This window comes from Sinocyclocheilus grahami, unplaced genomic scaffold, assembly GCF_001515645.1.
Source record: "Sinocyclocheilus grahami isolate Dianchi unplaced genomic scaffold, SAMN03320097.WGS_v1.1 scaffold668.1, whole genome shotgun sequence".
In the NCBI taxonomy this organism is placed as follows: Eukaryota; Metazoa; Chordata; class Actinopteri; order Cypriniformes; family Cyprinidae; genus Sinocyclocheilus; species Sinocyclocheilus grahami.
In genome coordinates this window covers 402,745-421,701 of record NW_015505847.1, presented here as the reverse complement: position 1 = coordinate 421,701, position 18,957 = coordinate 402,745, and the positions used below count along the sequence as shown (strand labels likewise).

Here is an 18,957-nt window from a genome sequence, read left to right as displayed (position 1 = left end):
TCAATTGTTAATTTGTACCAAGGCAAGAGTGTAAAAATTGAGATCAAGAGTTGAAACTGATGTATTTTAATGTTTCACGTGTCTTTTTTTGTGATAGAAAATATTGGAAAATGCTGTTTTCTTCTCTTTTATTAAAAAAGCATCTACCAAGACTATAAAGTAGGACACCTGAGACACACAATGACACAATGTGTTGGTGTTTGTCACAGACTGTTTCTTTCCCTTAAAAGTCTAAAATTCTAAATTCTGTTACATCACCCCAATATCATATTCAGTATGATATGAAATATATTAAATAACATTTTATAAACTTAGGACTATGGATGAGATGTTAATAGTTGTATTGTTTTCTTATCAGTTCCTATATAATGGTTAAATATAGTAGTCAACATTTGAAGTCGATCAAAAAAGTTCATCAGAGTTGTTCTAAGACAAGAATGCATTTTGGTTTTAGATTTTAGGACAACTTTGATGAAAGGTTTTGATCCACTTCAAATGTTGACTACTGTATATATCATGTCTCTCACAGGGAGACCCTGGAATGCCAGGAGAGATTGGTCAAATGGTAAGCGTCTTATTGTATTTACAGCCACTAACATACAGTAGCTTCACCTATACAGTTATACACACTTCTACATTTAGCAAGATGCTATAACATCATATGTGTATAGTCATTGGCTCTGTTATTTTTGTAAGTTATTTTTGTCGTTAAGTACCAGAAATGGCCCATATGCCGGAGCCCTTCCTGGGCTGAACTGGGGATCCGGAGCCCTTCCTGGGCTCACCTGGGGATCAGGAGCCCTTCCTGGGCTGAACTGGGGATCAGGGGCCCTCTGGGGGCTTGACTCGTGAACAGGGGCCCTTCCTGGGCTTGACTCGGGAACAGAAGCCCTTCCTGGGCTTGCCTGGGGATCAGGGGCCCTCCGTGGGCTTAACTCGGGAACCGGGGCCCTTCCTGGGCTTACCTGGGGATCAAGGGCCTTCCTGGGCTTACCTGGGGATCAAGGGCCTTCCTGGGCTTACCTGGGGATCAAGGGCCTTCCTGGGCTTACCTGGGGATCAAGGGCCTTCCTGGGCTTACCTGGGGATCAAGGGCCTTCCTGGGCTTACCTGGGGATCAAGGGCCTTCCTGGGCTTACCTGGGGATCAAGGGCCTTCCTGGGCTTACCTGGGGATCAGGGGCCCTTCCTGGGCTTACCTGGGGATCAGGGGCCTTCCTGGGCTTACCTGGGGATCAAGGGCCTTCCTGGGCTTACCTGGGGATCATGGGCCCTCCGTGGGCTTAACTCGGGAACAGGGGCCCTCCGTGGGCTTAACTCGGGAACAGGGGCCCTCCGTGGGCCTAACTCGGGAACAGCCCGCACTTTTGGGCTGAGATGAACACAATGAGGTGATTAACTAATAATGGGAACAGGAACAACCAAATAAGGACACAGAGGGAGAAACCATAATCGACAGTCCACAGGGGTGTGACAACAATGAGTATCATTGAGAAGTTTTGATTATTTTAATGAATGTAGTGTCACTAGATCAAGGACTAGTTTATGTTTCGGTAACGCTTTATATTACAACCTGCAACGTACTGCATAAGTAAACAGAATTTACAGCGGAACTTTTTTGTAATTATATTACCTATTCAGTACCTCCATGTAGGTATAAGGGAATAATATGCTAAATTTGGGGAATAAATGGGTAATAACCTGTAAAATTACAAATTATTTCTACTGTAAGTATTTTGAAACTAAGGGGTACCTATTCTAATATAACGTGGTATGTATGACCTAACAATCTTATATTTGCAAGTCTGTCTGTAACTGACTGTAATGTGTTCTTTTAAAACTGGAGGGGTTTTTTTTGTCCCAGTATGTTCTCACAACTTTGAGCGGTGACTGATGAGCGGTAAAACCGGGAACTGAACTAGTAAAAATGGTGCTTGAGGACGTGGATCAAAACAGTAAAATCCTAAAAAGGTCAAATCCTTTCAGTTCGCTATAATACACAGTTTAATCTTGACTTTCAGTGTTTATTACTGTGCGTTTATTGGCGTGATGGTTTGGCCATAATAGTTTAACTTCGTCAGTGGGTGAAATACATGAACAAATTGAACAAAATCTTAAATTTGTTCTTAAACAAGCTTTTCAAAGAATTTGGTATAAGCTTTATAAGCTGTAAAAGTATGGAGTTGCTTTGCTTTTTTTCTGAACTGGTGTAATAAATATTAATCTTTTAATATCTGTTGCCTGTGTTGTTACCATTGTCATATTGTGTGTGATTTTAATTAAAAAAAAACATTTTGGGTTAATTTAACCCAGCAGTAGGCCTATAGTAAATTTCAAACAATATTTGAATTAAATAAAACAGTCCACCATGTTTATTGATATATTACCGGATATATAATATATGTATGTCCTACTGTATAAACAATCGTTTCAGCGCAATTTGTTGTAGCCACTTACCCTGTAACGACATGGGATAAGGGGGAACAAGCACCACTTTAATTTACAAACCGCAACTGTTGTGTTTACCCTGTAAATATGGAATAAGGGGGAACAAGCACCACATTAATTTACAGCCCGCAACTGTTGTATTTACCCTGTAACTACATGGAACATGGGAGGACCAAGTTGGACTTAAACACAGAACAAATGTATATTTGCACAGGAATTACAGAGAAAAATATTGCACTAGTTTTAATTTAATTGTTTGATGGTCAAATTAAACCCTCTACTTTTTTATTTTATTTTATTTATTTACTTTGCTATAAACACATCACAGTATACAGCCACTGAAATACAAATGTTGTATCATGTATATTTTTTCTGCGAACAGCTGGAAAGAGGTAAGCTTGTTTTAAGCTGCATTGAACCTTGATGGTATATCATGCCAAGTTATTTAGTGATATTGGTGTTGGGAAGTTGCTGGTGTGACTCAGTTGAGATCGACAAATAAGCTTTCATAAGGTAAGTAGACTTGTGAATTATAAATCATAGCAGAAACTCATTAACTCATTTCAATAGTTTTGTTGTTCAGTAATCTCCATCATGTATCCTTTAATAATAGAATATGTACCCAATGGTTAAAAAATACCTATGCCTATAATAAAATACCAATATAAAATTATAACAAGTATATTGTCTTTCTAAATCACTCCCAAATATAAGATTGTTGTTTAGGCCATTCGTACCACGTAATATTAGAATAGGTACCCCTTAGTTTCAAAATACTTACCGTATAAATGATTTGTAATTTTACAGGTTGTTACCCCTTTATTCCCCAAATGTCGCATATCATTCCCCTATACCTACACGGAGGTACTGAATAGGTACATTATAATTACAAAAAAAGTTACGCAGTAACTTCAGTTTACTTATGCAGTTCTTTGCAGGTTGCATATCTGGTAGTTATCCCCTCATTACACAAACGTAGCACATTGTTCCCTTATACCTACATGTACATTCTTTGTAGGTACACTATAATTACAGAAACATACACCGTAAATTCAGTATACTTACATAGTTCTTTGCAGGTTGTAATGTAAAGCGTTACCTTATGTTCTATAAAACCAGTGACTAGCTGCTACGTCCGTTTATGGAAATAATAGGAACATTTATAGTTTTATGAGTAATCATGTTAAGGTCCTGTTGTCACAGTCATTCAAAGCAATTTTGTAAGTGAATGTTGTTATTCAGAAAAGCTGCCTCTAGTTTATTGTCTCTATCAACTTTGAAATTTCAATATTGATTTTTAGAGGCAGTTTGTAACAGCATATTCCATGGTAAAACATATATTTTTACATGAACCTTATATGTCCAAATTATTCCAGTTCCAATTAAATTGGTAACATTCACAATAACTGACAACACTAGGATACAAGAGACAGGAACTTATAGGGCAGATAATGAGGGGCAGACAGGTGAACACAATGAGGTGATTAACTAATAATGGGAACAGGAACAACCAAATAAGGACACAGAGGGAGAAACCATAATCGACAGTCCACAGGGGTGTGACAACAATGAGTATCATTGAGAAGTTTTGATTATTTTAATGAATGTAGTGTCACTAGATCAAGGGCTAGTTTATGTTTCGGTAACGCTTTATATTACAACCTGCAACGTACTGCATAAGTAAACAGAATTTACAGCGGAACTTTTTTGTAATTATATTACCTATTCAGTACCTCCATGTAGGTATAAGTGAATAATATGCTAAATTTGGGGAATAAATGGGTAATAACCTGTAAAATTACAAATTATTTCTACTGTAAGTATTTTGAAACTAAGGGGTACCTATTCTAATATAACGTGGTATGTATGACCTAACAATCTTATATTTGCAAGTCTGTCTGTAACTGACTGTAATGTGTTCTTTTAAAACTGGAGGGGTTTTTTTTGTCCCAGTATGTTCTCACAACTTTGAGCGGTGACTGATGAGCGGTAAAACCGGGAACTGAACTAGTAAAAATGGTGCTTGAGGACGTGGATCAAAACAGTAAAATCCTAAAAAGGTCAAATCCTTTCAGTTCGCTATAATACACAGTTTAATCTTGACTTTCAGTGTTTATTACTGTGCGTTTATTGGCGTGATGGTTTGGCCATAATAGTTTAACTTCGTCAGTGGGTGAAATACATGAACAAATTGAACAAAATCTTAAATTTGTTCTTAAACAAGCTTTTCAAAGAATTTGGTATAAGCTTTATAAGCTGTAAAAGTATGGAGTTGCTTTGCTTTTTTTCTGAACTGGTGTAATAAATATTAATCTTTTAATATCTGTTGCCTGTGTTGTTACCATTGTCATATTGTGTGTGATTTTAATTAAAAAAAACATTTTGGGTTAATTTAACCCAGCAGTAGGCCTATAGTAAATTTCAAACAATATTTGAATTAAATAAAACAGTCCACCATGTTTATTGATATATTACCGGATATATAATATATGTATGTCCTACTGTATAAACAATCGTTTCAGCGCAATTTGTTGTAGCCACTTACCCTGTAACGACATGGGATAAGGGGGAACAAGCACCACTTTAATTTACAAACCGCAACTGTTGTGTTTACCCTGTAAATATGGAATAAGGGGGAACAAGCACCACATTAATTTACAGCCCGCAACTGTTGTATTTACCCTGTAACTACATGGAACATGGGAGGACCAAGTTGGACTTAAACACAGAACAAATGTATATTTGCACAGGAATTACAGAGAAAAATATTGCACTAGTTTTAATTTAATTGTTTGATGGTCAAATTAAACCCTCTACTTTTTTATTTTATTTTATTTATTTACTTTGCTATAAACACATCACAGTATACAGCCACTGAAATACAAATGTTGTATCATGTATATTTTTTCTGCGAACAGCTGGAAAGAGGTAAGCTTGTTTTAAGCTGCATTGAACCTTGATGGTATATCATGCCAAGTTATTTAGTGATATTGGTGTTGGGAAGTTGCTGGTGTGACTCAGTTGAGATCGACAAATAAGCTTTCATAAGGTAAGTAGACTTGTGAATTATAAATCATAGCAGAAACTCATTAACTCATTTCAATAGTTTTGTTGTTCAGTAATCTCCATCATGTATCCTTTAATAATAGAATATGTACCCAATGGTTAAAAAATACCTATGCCTATAATAAAATACCAATATAAAATTATAACAAGTATATTGTCTTTCTAAATCACTCCCAAATATAAGATTGTTGTTTAGGCCATTCGTACCACGTAATATTAGAATAGGTACCCCTTAGTTTCAAAATACTTACCGTATAAATGATTTGTAAAATTACAGGTTGTTACCCCTTTATTCCCCAAATGTCGCATATCATTCCCCTATACCTACACGGAGGTACTGAATAGGTACATTATAATTACAAAAAAAGTTACGCAGTAACTTCAGTTTACTTATGCAGTTCTTTGCAGGTTGCATATCTGGTAGTTATCCCCTCATTACACAAACGTAGCACATTGTTCCCTTATACCTACATGTACATTCTTTGTAGGTACACTTTAATTACAGAAACATACACCGTAAATTCAGTATACTTACATAGTTCTTTGCAGGTTGTAATGTAAAGCGTTACCTTATGTTCTATAAAACCAGTGACTAGCTGCTACGTCCGTTTATGGAAATAATAGGAACATTTATAGTTTTATGAGTAATCATGTTAAGGTCCTGTTGTCACAGTCATTCAAAGCAATTTTGTAAGTGAATGTTGTTATTCAGAAAAGCTGCCTCTAGTTTATTGTCTCTATCAACTTTGAAATTTCAATATTGATTTTTAGAGGCAGTTTGTAACAGCATATTCCATGGTAAAACATATATTTTTACATGAACCTTATATGTCCAAATTATTCCAGTTCCAATTAAATTCTCTAATAAAAAGTTAATAGAATGTACTGTTCCAAAACGTCTGAGAACAAGATGCTCAGAGAAAGAAAGAGACTGATATAAATTATAACCATTTTTACATGAATGAATGGCTGTCAAAGGGGAAAAGTAGGAGAATAAAACTTTTCCTTCAATATGTAGAACCGTTTCAAATGTTCAAATCATAGAGAGGTTAAATTTCCAGTTGACCAGTAGCTGCTTCCATCTTATCATTTTATAACAATATTTAATTGTTATGGATATCAATATTTCATTGTTGTATACAGTGCATATTTAGTGGGAGATAGTCCAGTCATGGCCTGCAGACTGCAATGTTCTAACGATGCATTGGGCATTAACGTGTGTTCTGAGGGACATAAAATTAAAAAAATAAAAAGATTGTTTTGTAGTTTACTCAGTTTACTTGCACTCAATTTTATTATGTTATATGAAATTACATTTGAAAAATGTTAAGTTAACTTAAACCATTTATGTTCTACACGAATCATTTATGTTGCATTGATTTAAACTGGGCTGTGGATTTCTAGTTCACAGCATGCTTTGCATAGGGATAGATCAGGAGAGTAAATTTTAAAATTAAGTGCTGTTTAATGAGTTTTTAGTAAAGGGAAAGACCTGTTAAAGTTTGTTGTTCAGTATTTGACATTTAAAAGAGTTTCTTATGTCGATTTCTAAGGTTACCCTTATGCTGAAGTGTAGACCTTGTGGTTATGCTATTGCTACATGAGCTAAAATGACGTTGTTCTCAACGAGCTGTAACTGTGCTAATGCCACTGAACAATTTTACTTGATCATTACTTGCATGCTACAAAAGTTATACTTAGCATGTTCACAAGTGTTATGCTGGCTATTAGTTTTTATATAAATAAATAAAATAAATCAGTTTGAGGTCCAACACATGATTTACAGAATATATATGCAACAGTTCTTTCTGGTCCTCGAATCTGATTGGCTGATAAGAGTGCTGATATTAAAGTCCAACAGAACTCCAACAGCCATTTCACCATTTGTATCACTCCGCTTGCCGAAGTTGCTGTATTTTTCACAGCGAGTGTCATTGCAGACGCTCAAATCCATGGATATATATATACATATACATATATATATATATATATATATATATATATATATATATATATATATGCTCAAATCCAGTTTTGTGTAACGGATTGTAGTTTTAAGAGCATTTTAGGCGAGAATGTACTTTTTTGGACTTCAAATATACAGTTTGTTAATAAAGATAATGTCTATTTGAAAATTTGCTTTGATGTTTTCGGAAACGTAAGCTCCAGAATGTCAGCGGTCGTTCAGTGCTCATAAACAGTGCCTCACCTCGTCCAGATCTTCTGGAATTTATCACTGGCTGTGGTGTCTCTGATCTCTCCGATTGCCACCAGAGGGCACCCTCTCCGGAATACTAGTTAATTCAGACTCCATTTCCCATATATCCCATGCCTGGGACTTATCACTTGCTCAGGTGTTTCCTCTTAGCCAGCTTATTTAAACTGCTTCCAGACTCTCATTATTTAGCTATTTGATGCTCTTTCCAGGCAGTTTGAATCATCTCAGACCCCTCCATCCAACGAAGCCATAATCCCCTCTACCCTCATCCTCGCTCTTGTCTAATGGAATATCATGACAGAGATCACGGAAGCCCAGAACACTGAAACTCCACCGACAGAATGCCCGCCTGACCACTCCTATGTTCCGCTCCCCCAGCTCAGGTCACCCAGGAATCACTGCTACCATCCAACTAATCTCCAATCGTTTCTGGTGGCCCACTCTCCAACGGAACACCATTAACTTCGTTCACCATTGCACCATCTGTAACATCTCCAAATCTTCCCACCAGTCTTCATCAACCACTTCCTGTTCCCCGACGCCCATGGTCACACATTGCCATAGACTTTGTCACTGATCTCCCCAATTCAAGAAACTATACCACCATCCTCACAGCATTTGATTGTTTCTCCAAGGCATGCCATCTTTTACCCCTTGTCAAACTTGCCACAGCATTTGAAACCGCAGAAGTACTTCTGGAACCGATCTTCCATTTCTACGGACTCCCCGAGAACATTGTATCGGACCGTGGCCCTCAGTTCACTTCTCGTGTTTGGTCTGCTTTTTGCCAACACCTCAACATCAACGTCAGCCTCACCTACGGATACCACCCACAGTCGAATGATCAGGTAGAGAGAGGTATGGAACGGAAAAGAGGTCTTGGGTCAATGCACAGGATATCCTGGACCCCACACTCACTGCAGAATTCCATAGGACTCACCCAGATAAACCAGCCCCTCGAGCCCGTGGAAGGCCCCGGCGTCGTGTTCCTCCTTGCTTCAGGAGCCGCTCGCAGGGAGGGGGCTCTGTCACAAATCAGGCCTCTGTGGCTCTTTCCAATCGCCACCAGAGGGCACCCTCTCTGGAATACTAGTTGATTCGGACTCCATTTCCCATATACCCCGTGCCTGGGACTGATCACTGCTTCTGGACTCTCATTATTTGCGAAGTCTTGTTTTGCCACGGCTAACATTTCTGAGCGTTTTCTCCTGTTGTTTGATTTCCCTGTGTATGATCTTGGACTGTACTACCTCTCGTGATTCGTTGCTGCCTGCCTTTGTGACTTTGTGTTTTGGATTTCTCTCTCTGTGCCTTGATTGCCACCTGTCTCGACTCTAGCCTGGTTACTGTTTACTCTATTGAATTACCTCTGTTATCCCTGATGCTGTCAATTGACCCTTGCCTGTTTGACTCTGAGATTGTTTGAATAAAGCTGCAAATGGATCCACTCGCCTCTGACCCATCATTACAGCACCGAGCACCTATCGTTTGTTTGCCAACCGCCATAAAACTTCAAAAGAAGAACAACAATGCACCGAGCAACACTGTCATCAGAAATCACCTTTAACAGATGAAAGGACTGTAGGAGCCTATCGGACATTCAAACTAATTGTGAATATGAGGCTGATCTGAAGAATGAATGCTGTATCAGATGCAGGTAATCACAATCGCTCAGTCAATCTGTCCCTCATAAAACTACTCTACACAATACATGCTTTTAATACAGTAATACAATGTGCTTTAAAATGAAGCAACTCAACGTTCCTTAGTTACTAGTTCTAAAGTGACGTCGTCAGTGAAGCTGTTAAACTGTCAAACTGAGATTTGAATCCGTGGGGAAGGAAGTAGTTCTGCTCAAAAATTATGTTTTATTAACAAGGTTCAGGAGGAGCAGGATCAGATAATAAAACAATTTGGCACAGGTGTAACTCGTTTAGCTAACCATCCTTACTAGCACAATACGTATATCTATCTGTATATCTATCTATCTATCTATCTATCTATCTATCTATATATACAGTGGGTACGGAAAGTATTCAGACCCCCTTAAATTTTTCACTCTTTGTTATATTGCAGCCATTTGCTAAAATCATTTAAGTTAATTTTTTTCCTGATTAATGTACACACAGCACCCCATATTGACAGAAAAACACAGAATTGTTGACATTTTTGCAAATTTATTAAAAAAGAAAAACTGAAATATCACATGGTCCTAAGTATTCAGACCCGTTGCTGTGACACTCATATATTTAACTCAGGTGCTGTCCATTTCTTCTGATCATCCTTGAGATGGTTCTACTTTTCTTCCTTATCACTCTGTATTTACAGGATTTCACTGTCCACTCTGTTCAGATGTGGATGAATGGCTACACATAGATGTGTGCACACACTGTCAGAGCTGTGTGAGATCACTACCATCCTGCTTTCGTGGGGGTGGGTAGGGGTGTTAAATCATTTTTTATTTATTTTTTTCCCCATAGGTTTTTAACGTTCTAAAAGCTCTTTATTGCAAATATACTACAAGCTAGTCAGTGTATTCAGCAGTGTAATGTATTCTAAGTTGCTTCAGAAGTATTGCAAGTACTACTTCATACAACAATAAAACAGTGCATTGACATAAAAAAGGAAATTTACTTTTGGTACTTAAGTATTTTTAAAAGCAAGTACTTCTGTACTTTTACTTAAGTAAAAATCTGTCTTTGCAACTTTTACTTGTAATGGAGTAATGTTTGGCCAGCAGTATCTGTACTTTCACTCAAGTAATGGAGTTGAGTACTTTGTCCGCCTCTGGTCCTACGACAGTTTTCCGGCATTCGGTTTTGCTCTTTTGGCCATTATATCACAGACTCAACTTTTTCTGTACAACAATGAGACCTGTACTGGGGATTTTTCAGATCCTCCGTCGCAATCTGCTGGCCCCAGGATCACTCCTTCTCCGCCAGTCACCGCCACCAAATCTCTGCTTGACCAGTCACACACTCTCCACAACGCTGAAGCTTAACTTCGCCTCCGGCGAGACTTCCAATTTCTTTCCCGACATCCTCATATCATTCGGCCATGCCCATATATCCTCAGATCGGAAAGTGGACCATATTTAAGCCTGAGGCAGACGCTGATTCATTACGACAAACCATTCTCGCGGTGGGTAAGCAAAGTGGATCTGTACGATCTATTCGTCACCCTGCAAATTAGCCAACCTCACTCCTAAATCCACTCAATAGATCGAGCAAAGCCCCAAACTCGCCTCGCTCGACACCACCATTTTCCCGCACAAAACCCGGCTCTCCTCAAGCGCTGGGTCGCAGTGGCAGGCCTCAAACCGCTTCGGCTCAACTTTTCACTGCGGCTCTTCCGGCCACAGCGCCGCATGTTGCCGGGTCTCCAGCTCTCGTAGCAGACGCTAGCACGAGGCTGCCTCCGGCACTGCTAGGCACTTCTCTCCAAGTCTCTACCAGGTGATGTGCTGCTTGGCTGGCTAGCTGTTTCAATACTTTCTTATTTTTGTGTGGTTAAGAGGAAAAGCATGTATTTTCATAATTTTATCACTTTTTAAAAGTTGCTAAAAGTTGTCAAATACTTTTTTTAAATAGCCAAATTCGTTGTTAGTGCTTTAAAAACTGGTAACACTTTATTTTACTGGAAATAACTTTCATTAATAAATCATTAACAAACATTACATAATGCTTAATGGATCATTAGTTAATATATATTCAAAGAGTTAGAAACGTGAGATAATGTGCTTGTTAATGCTTGCTAATAAACTTATTAAACATTAGATAGTTCAAACAAATCATTATTTCATGTAAGTTTAAATGTCATTAAACTTTCAATTCCATATGATCAAGCACTTATTGTTTTCTCCTGTTTATTTATGATTCAAGGAATATCCTGTTTAATAATATACTGAAGAGTAGCATACTAATGTTAGTGTTGAAATAAAAACATTTTTTGCACCAAAATTACGATCTGTTATGTCTTTAGCAAGCATTTAGCTAAACTTAACCAGCCCCCCTTTACACGAACCTTGTTACATTCGCTAAAAGTCCAATGCCCAAAAAAATATTAAATGATTAGTAATCGTTTATAAACATTTACAAATGATGAATAGTTTCAACTTTAGATTGGGTACAGCAAAAACATGAACAAATAATTAATAGATTATTTGTTAAGATGTGTAAATAGAGGTCTACACAACAAACAAAGACCAACAAATGAAGATCATATGAACTGAACATTTACTGACATTTGTAAGTTTTTCAATTTACATTAAATAATCATGTTAATCATTAGGTAATGTTTAGTAAGTTCATTAGTAAACATTAACAAGAACATTATCTCATATTTCTAGCTATGTGAATGTATATTAACTAATGATCTGTTAAGCATTATATAATGTTTGTTAATGATTTATAAATGAAAGTTATTATAAAGTGTTACCAAAAAAAGACTTTCCTCCTTCTACTTCTAACCCATCTTCCTTTTCAGTGGTCTCCAGCTCCTGTAACACATGCTAGTGTAAAGCTGCCTCCATTAGCTGTGCAGGCTGCACAGGCTCTCCAGCATTTTCCTCTGAATATCAAAAGCCCCCGTGGCCTACAGCCACAGCAGCTGAAACAAGCGCGAAGCAGCCTCCGCTTGCAACTCAGGCCCACACATCTCAGGCGTTTCCTCCTGTTACTCCTAATTCTTTTTCCTGTTCAGTGGCCTCCAACTCACATAGCAGACACTAGCCCAGAGGCTGATTTATGCGTGAGGCTGCCTCCGCTGACAACCATGCTCCTCTCCCTCACAGCTCTCTACTTCATTCAAAATAATGTCGTCTTCTTCCAGATCAAGTTCCGGCTCCCCTCGAGTGTCAAGACACAGTAGGCCATCAGCAAGCCTGGGCCGCGCCCCAGACTCCGCCACTCCTCACACTGTACTGCCTCCTTCTTCTTCTCAACGAATCACTGGGGCGCCTTCAGCTACCATGCCGCACGCAACATCACCCGCTGGCATGGCTTTCCAACCTCCTATCCTTCCCACTCCCTTACTTCAACCTCAAGATCAGCCACCTTACTCTTACCCTTCCGCTACTCCTTTTCCCTATCAATGGCCAGGGGCTAATCCATGCGTAAGGCTGCCTCCGCAAACAGTTACGGCCCCTACCTCATTTCCTTCTACCTCTTCCTACATGCTTCCCCAAACACCAGGGGCTAATCCATGCGTGAGGCTGCCTCTGCAAATGGTTATGGACCCTCCTTATCTTCCTTCTAACCCTTCTCTCCAAGCTAAACCGCAGTACACTTTATTCACAGCAGTCCCACTACCTACCCCACCAAATGCCGCCGGAGATGGACCCATCGTCAACCCCAGTACCTCACTATTCGCAACTCATATTCCCATAACTCATCCCTTAAAACCTCTCCTCGACGCATCACTCTATTCTATCCTCAAGCAGTTTTACCCAGAACTATCCATTCATATCTAACAGTTTGGAGATGTTTCAAAGCATTTCGCCTCTTCTATAACCTGCCATTTCCCGATTTTCTCACCTTGAAATTACTTCATTTATTTACAACCTTCATTCCATTAAGAACCTCCAAGTTGGGTCTATTAAATGTTAAACTTAAGTGGTGTTCAATTTTTTCACAAACTAATCTATGGCTTCCCCTCCCCCACAATAAATAATTCTCAAACTTCTCTTCTAATCAAAATAATTCAGTGCTCTCAACCATCAAGCCTGGATTCCATACAACATATAACTCTGGACATCCTTAAATGCATCCAAAATCACAGCACAGGGTACCATTCGATCCATAGCGCTCGTACCCTCAACGCCATGTTTTATTGGCTTTCTTCGGTTGTCTGAGATGCTCAGAAATTGCAATAACCTCTAAATTCAACCCCAAACTCCATCCGACCATCTCAGATTTATCCATACTTGATAGCGAAACTATCGCTTACTTCATTAAGCAAAGTAAGACAGACCAAGAAAGAAAAGGCCACTATATATACATTTTTAACCTCCCATCTCCAATTCAACCTTATCAGGCTCCCTTTTCTTATTTCCAACTCAGGAACGCTCAATCTAAATCAGCACTGGACCCTCTCTTCGTTGACGACTTTAACCACCCCGTTACATGTTTTTGGTTCCAAAATCTGATCATCGCTAAATCAGGCTTACCCGCAGAAAAATTTTCCAGCCACTCATTTCGTATCGGTGCAGCAACTACAGCAGCTCAAAAAGGCCTCTCACAGAATCAGATACAGGCCCATGTAGCCCTGATCAGAAAAAAAAATTACGTCACTTTTAAATCCCGTTGTTTACTCGGGTAATCGGAGGCTCTCATTTACAATGCAGTAAGTCACAGCTCCTTTTGGTCGCAGTGAGAGCCCTCCAGCCGTCGTTTCGAATCTCATTGCTTATTCAGCATCGGACAGGGCTCTCCCTTCCGGAGCAGCAGGGCCATGCCTCCCTTCGGTCGCAGTGTGAGCCATCCGTCTGTCGTTTTGAGTTACGCTGCGTAATCGGCAGTGGACGGGGCTCTCCCTCCTTGTGCAACAGAGCCGCAGGCCCCCTTCGGTCGCAGTGGGAGCCCTCCATCCGAGGCATCAAACTGCACCTTCATTCACAAGGGGGACTCCCCTTTCGGTGCAGCAGAGCCGCAGCGCCCTTCAGACGCAGTAGGAGTCCCTCCATCAGTCGTTTCGAATCTATTTGCTTGTTCAGCGGCGGACGGGACTCTCACCCCCGGTGCAGAAGATTCACGGGCTCCCTTCAGATGCTGTGAGAGCCCTCCATCCGACGCATCAAATTGCGCCTCGTATTCAGATGCAAGAGGGACTCTCCCTTCCGGTGCAGCAGAGCCAGAGTTCCCTTCGGACACAGCGAGATTCCCTCATTTGATATCTGCCATCGTGCTCCTCTTCTAACGGCATGTAGGGCTTGCCAGTCTGACGCTGCAATCCGCAGCTCCCGTCGAGCACTACACGGGCTCTCCCGGTAGCCCTGCCCCCTTTTTCTTCGCAGATTTTAACCCATATCTCTTTACAGCACGCATATGTTGGGGGGCAACTAAAAATGTTGCTCTCTGGCTGCTGTCCCATGTCTTTAAGCTTCTTTTGGGGAGTTCTCTGAGCCCTCCCCCAGGACAGCACGCCAAAATATGCTTACTATTTGCTATTAGATTTTATGTAAGGGTGAACTCGTGAAATTATGTTTTATTAACAAGGTTCGGGAGGAGCGCGATCAGATAATCAAACAGTTTGGCACAGGTGAAACTTGTTTAGCTAACCATCCTAACTAGCACAATACGTATATATATATGCAGCCTACCTACCTCTGTCCTACAACAGTTTTCCAGCATCCCTCCTCCACCCCAACTCCTCACTCCTAATCTATTTTCATCCCATATTAGGGATAGGGGGAGTTCTCTGGGTTCGGGCTATATTCCGGGCTCAGAGCCCTCCCCCAGGACAGCATGCCAAAATATGCTTACTCTTTGCTATCAGATTAGATGTAAGGGTGAACTCCTGAAGAGGGCTTTTAAAGACGTGACATTACATGATGTGTATTTACACATTCATGCCATCCAACTGTTGTATAAACACAATATCACACTCGTAGACGTGAGATATGGCTGTATATCGGCACGGCTGTGATACGGTTTATAAACTCTTAAATGTTCAAAATAGCTAAATATTAAACACAAACTCTAACATGTCTTTACATTTTCATGAAAATGCAGTGAACTCGTGCAACTCTGCAAAAGGGCACCAGTCTGAACAGCAACAGCACTGGTTGGATCAACAAGAGTGAACTTTGTTCAGGGAACATTCACAGAATATGTCAAATGAAATTGGTGTGATCTCATTAAATGATCATGAATTTTACTCGTCAGGACAGTTAACCTAATTTATGTGCAAATAAATCAGTTCAGCTGTGTGGAAATAGGTGGCATAATTTTATTTAGTTAGACAAACAAATTATTTATTGAGTGCATAATGACTTTTTACTAGAGGTAATGTCATCATTAAAAGATTAATGTGTGATTAAAAGTAAGACAATATGGCATTATTACAGGCATAAAAAAGGTAAGAGCCACAGCTGGAACACAAAGTAATGGAGTTGAGTACTTTGTCCGCCTCTGGTCCTACGACAGTTTTCCGGCATTCGGTTTTGCTCTTTTGGCCATTATATCACAGACTCAACTTTTTCTGTACAACAATGAGACCTGTACTGGGGATTTTTCAGATCCTCCGTCGCAATCTGCTGGCCCCAGGATCACTCCTTCTCCGCCAGTCACCGCCACCAAATCTCTGCTTGACCAGTCACACACTCTCCACAATGCTGAAGCTTAACTTCGCCTCCGGCGAGACTTCCAATTTCTTTCCCGACATCCTCATATCATTCGGCCATGCCCATATATCCTCAGATCGGAAAGTGGACCGTATTTAAGCCTGAGGCAGACGCTGATTCATTACGACAAACCATTCTCGCGGTGGGTAAGCAAAGTGGATCTGTACGATCTATTCGTCACCCTGCAAATTAGCCAACCTCACTCCTAAATCCACTCAATAGATCGAGCAAAGCCCCAAACTCGCCTCGCTCGACACCACCATTTTCCCGCACAAAACCCGGCTCTCCTCAAGCGCTGGGTCGCAGTGGCAGGCCTCAAACCGCTTCGGCTCAACTTTTCACTGCGGCTCTTCCGGCCACAGCGCCGCATGTTGCCGGGTCTCCAGCTCTCGTAGCAGACGCTAGCACGAGGCTGCCTCCGGCACTGCTAGGCACTTCTCTCCAAGTCTCTACCAGGTGATGTGCTGCTTGGCTGGCTAGCTGTTTCAATACTTTCTTATTTTTGTGTGGTTAAGAGGAAAAGCATGTATTTTCATAATTTTATCACTTTTTAAAAGTTGCTAAAAGTTGTCAAATACTTTTTTTAAATAGCCAAATTCGTTGTTAGTGCTTTAAAAACTGGTAACACTTTATTTTACTGGAAATAACTTTCATTAATAAATCATTAACAAACATTACATAATGCTTAATGGATCATTAGTTAATATATATTCAAAGAGTTAGAAACGTGAGATAATGTGCTTGTTAATGCTTGCTAATAAACTTATTAAACATTAGATAGTTCAAACAAATCATTATTTCATGTAAGTTTAAATGTCATTAAACTTTCAATTCCATATGATCAAGCACTTATTGTTTTCTCCTGTTTATTTATGATTCAAGGAATATCCTGTTTAATGATATACTGAAGAGTAGCATACTAATGTTAGTGTTGAAATAAAAACATTTTTTGCACCAAAATTACGATCTGTTATGTCTTTAGCAAGCATTTAGCTAAACTTAACCAGCCCCCCTTTACACGAACCTTGTTACATTCGCTAAAAGTCCAATGCCCAAAAAAATATTAAATGATTAGTAATCGTTTATAAACATTTACAAATGATGAATAGTTTCAACTTTAGATTGGGTACAGCAAAAACATGAACAAATAATTAATAGATTATTTGTTAAGATGTGTAAATAGAGGTCTACACAACAAACAAAGACCAACAAATGAAGATCATATGAACTGAACATTTACTGACATTTGTAAGTTTTTCAATTTACATTAAATAATCATGTTAATCATTAGGTAATGTTTAGTAAGTTCATTAGTAAACATTAACAAGAACATTATCTCATATTTCTAGCTATGTGAATGTATATTAACTAATGATCTGTTAAGCATTATATAATGTTTGTTAATGATTTATAAATGAAAGTTATTATAAAGTGTTACCAAAAAAAGACTTTCCTCCTTCTACTTCTAACCCATCTTCCTTTTCAGTGGTCTCCAGCTCCTGTAACACATGCTAGTGTAAAGCTGCCTCCATTAGCTGTGCAGGCTGCACAGGCTCTCCAGCATTTTCCTCTGAATATCAAAAGCCCCCGTGGCCTACAGCCACAGCAGCTGAAACAAGCGCGAAGCAGCCTCCGCTTGCAACTCAGGCCCACACATCTCAGGCGTTTCCTCCTGTTACTCCTAATTCTTTTTCCTGTTCAGTGGCCTCCAACTCACATAGCAGACACTAGCCCAGAGGCTGATTTATGCGTGAGGCTGCCTCCGCTGACAACCATGCTCCTCTCCCTCACAGCTCTCTACTTCATTCAAAATAATGTCGTCTTCTTCCAGATCAAGTTCCGGCTCCCCTCGAGTGTCAAGACACAGTAGGCCATCAGCAAGCCTGGGCCGCGCCCCAGACTCCGCCACTCCTCACACTGTACTGCCTCCTTCTTCTTCTCAACGAATCACTGGGGCGCCTTCAGCTACCATGCCGCACGCAACATCACCCGCTGGCATGGCTTTCCAACCTCCTATCCTTCCCACTCCCTTACTTCAACCTCAAGATCAGCCACCTTACTCTTACCCTTCCGCTACTCCTTTTCCCTATCAATGGCCAGGGGCTAATCCATGCGTAAGGCTGCCTCCGCAAACAGTTACGGCCCCTACCTCATTTCCTTCTACCTCTTCCTACATGCTTCCCCAAACACCAGGGGCTAATCCATGCGTGAGGCTGCCTCTGCAAATGGTTATGGACCCTCCTTATCTTCCTTCTAACCCTTCTCTCCAAGCTAAACCGCAGTACACTTTATTCACAGCAGTCCCACTACCTACCCCACCAAATGCCGCCGGAGATGGACCCATCGTCAACCCCAGTACCTCACTATTCGCAACTCATATTCCCATAACTCATCCCTTAAAACCTCTCCTCGACGCATCACTCTATTCTATCCTCAAGCAGTTTTACCCAGAACTATCCATTCATATCTAACAGTTTGGAGATGTTTCAAAGCATTTCACCTCTTCTATAACCTGCCATTTCCCGATTTTCTCACCTTGAAATTACTTCATTTATTTACAACCTTCATTCCATTAAGAACCTCCAAGTTGGGTCTATTAAATGTTAAACTTAAGTGGTGTTCAATTTTTTCACAAACTAATCTATGGCTTCCCCTCCCCCACAATAAATAATTCTCAAACTTCTCTTCTAATCAAAATAATTCAGTGCTCTCAACCATCAAGCCTGGATTCCATACAACATATAACTCTGGACATCCTTAAATGCATCCAAAATCACAGCACAGGGTACCATTCGATCCATAGCGCTCGTACCCTCAACGCCATGTTTTATTGGCTTTCTTCGGTTGTCTGAGATGCTCAGAAATTGCAATAACCTCTAAATTCA

General features: G+C 40.0%; 1 protein-coding gene across 1 annotated transcript in view; it reads left to right on the top strand.

Moving 5' to 3' along the window:
• Positions 1-18,957, top strand: part of LOC107558967 (collagen alpha-1(XXV) chain) — a 268,638-nt gene that overhangs the window by 68,108 nt on the left and 181,573 nt on the right. The window contains exon 5 of the mRNA XM_016242681.1: positions 530-565. Coding sequence (XP_016098167.1) covers positions 530-565 — 36 coding nt within the window. The remainder of the gene's footprint in view (positions 1-529; positions 566-18,957) is intronic.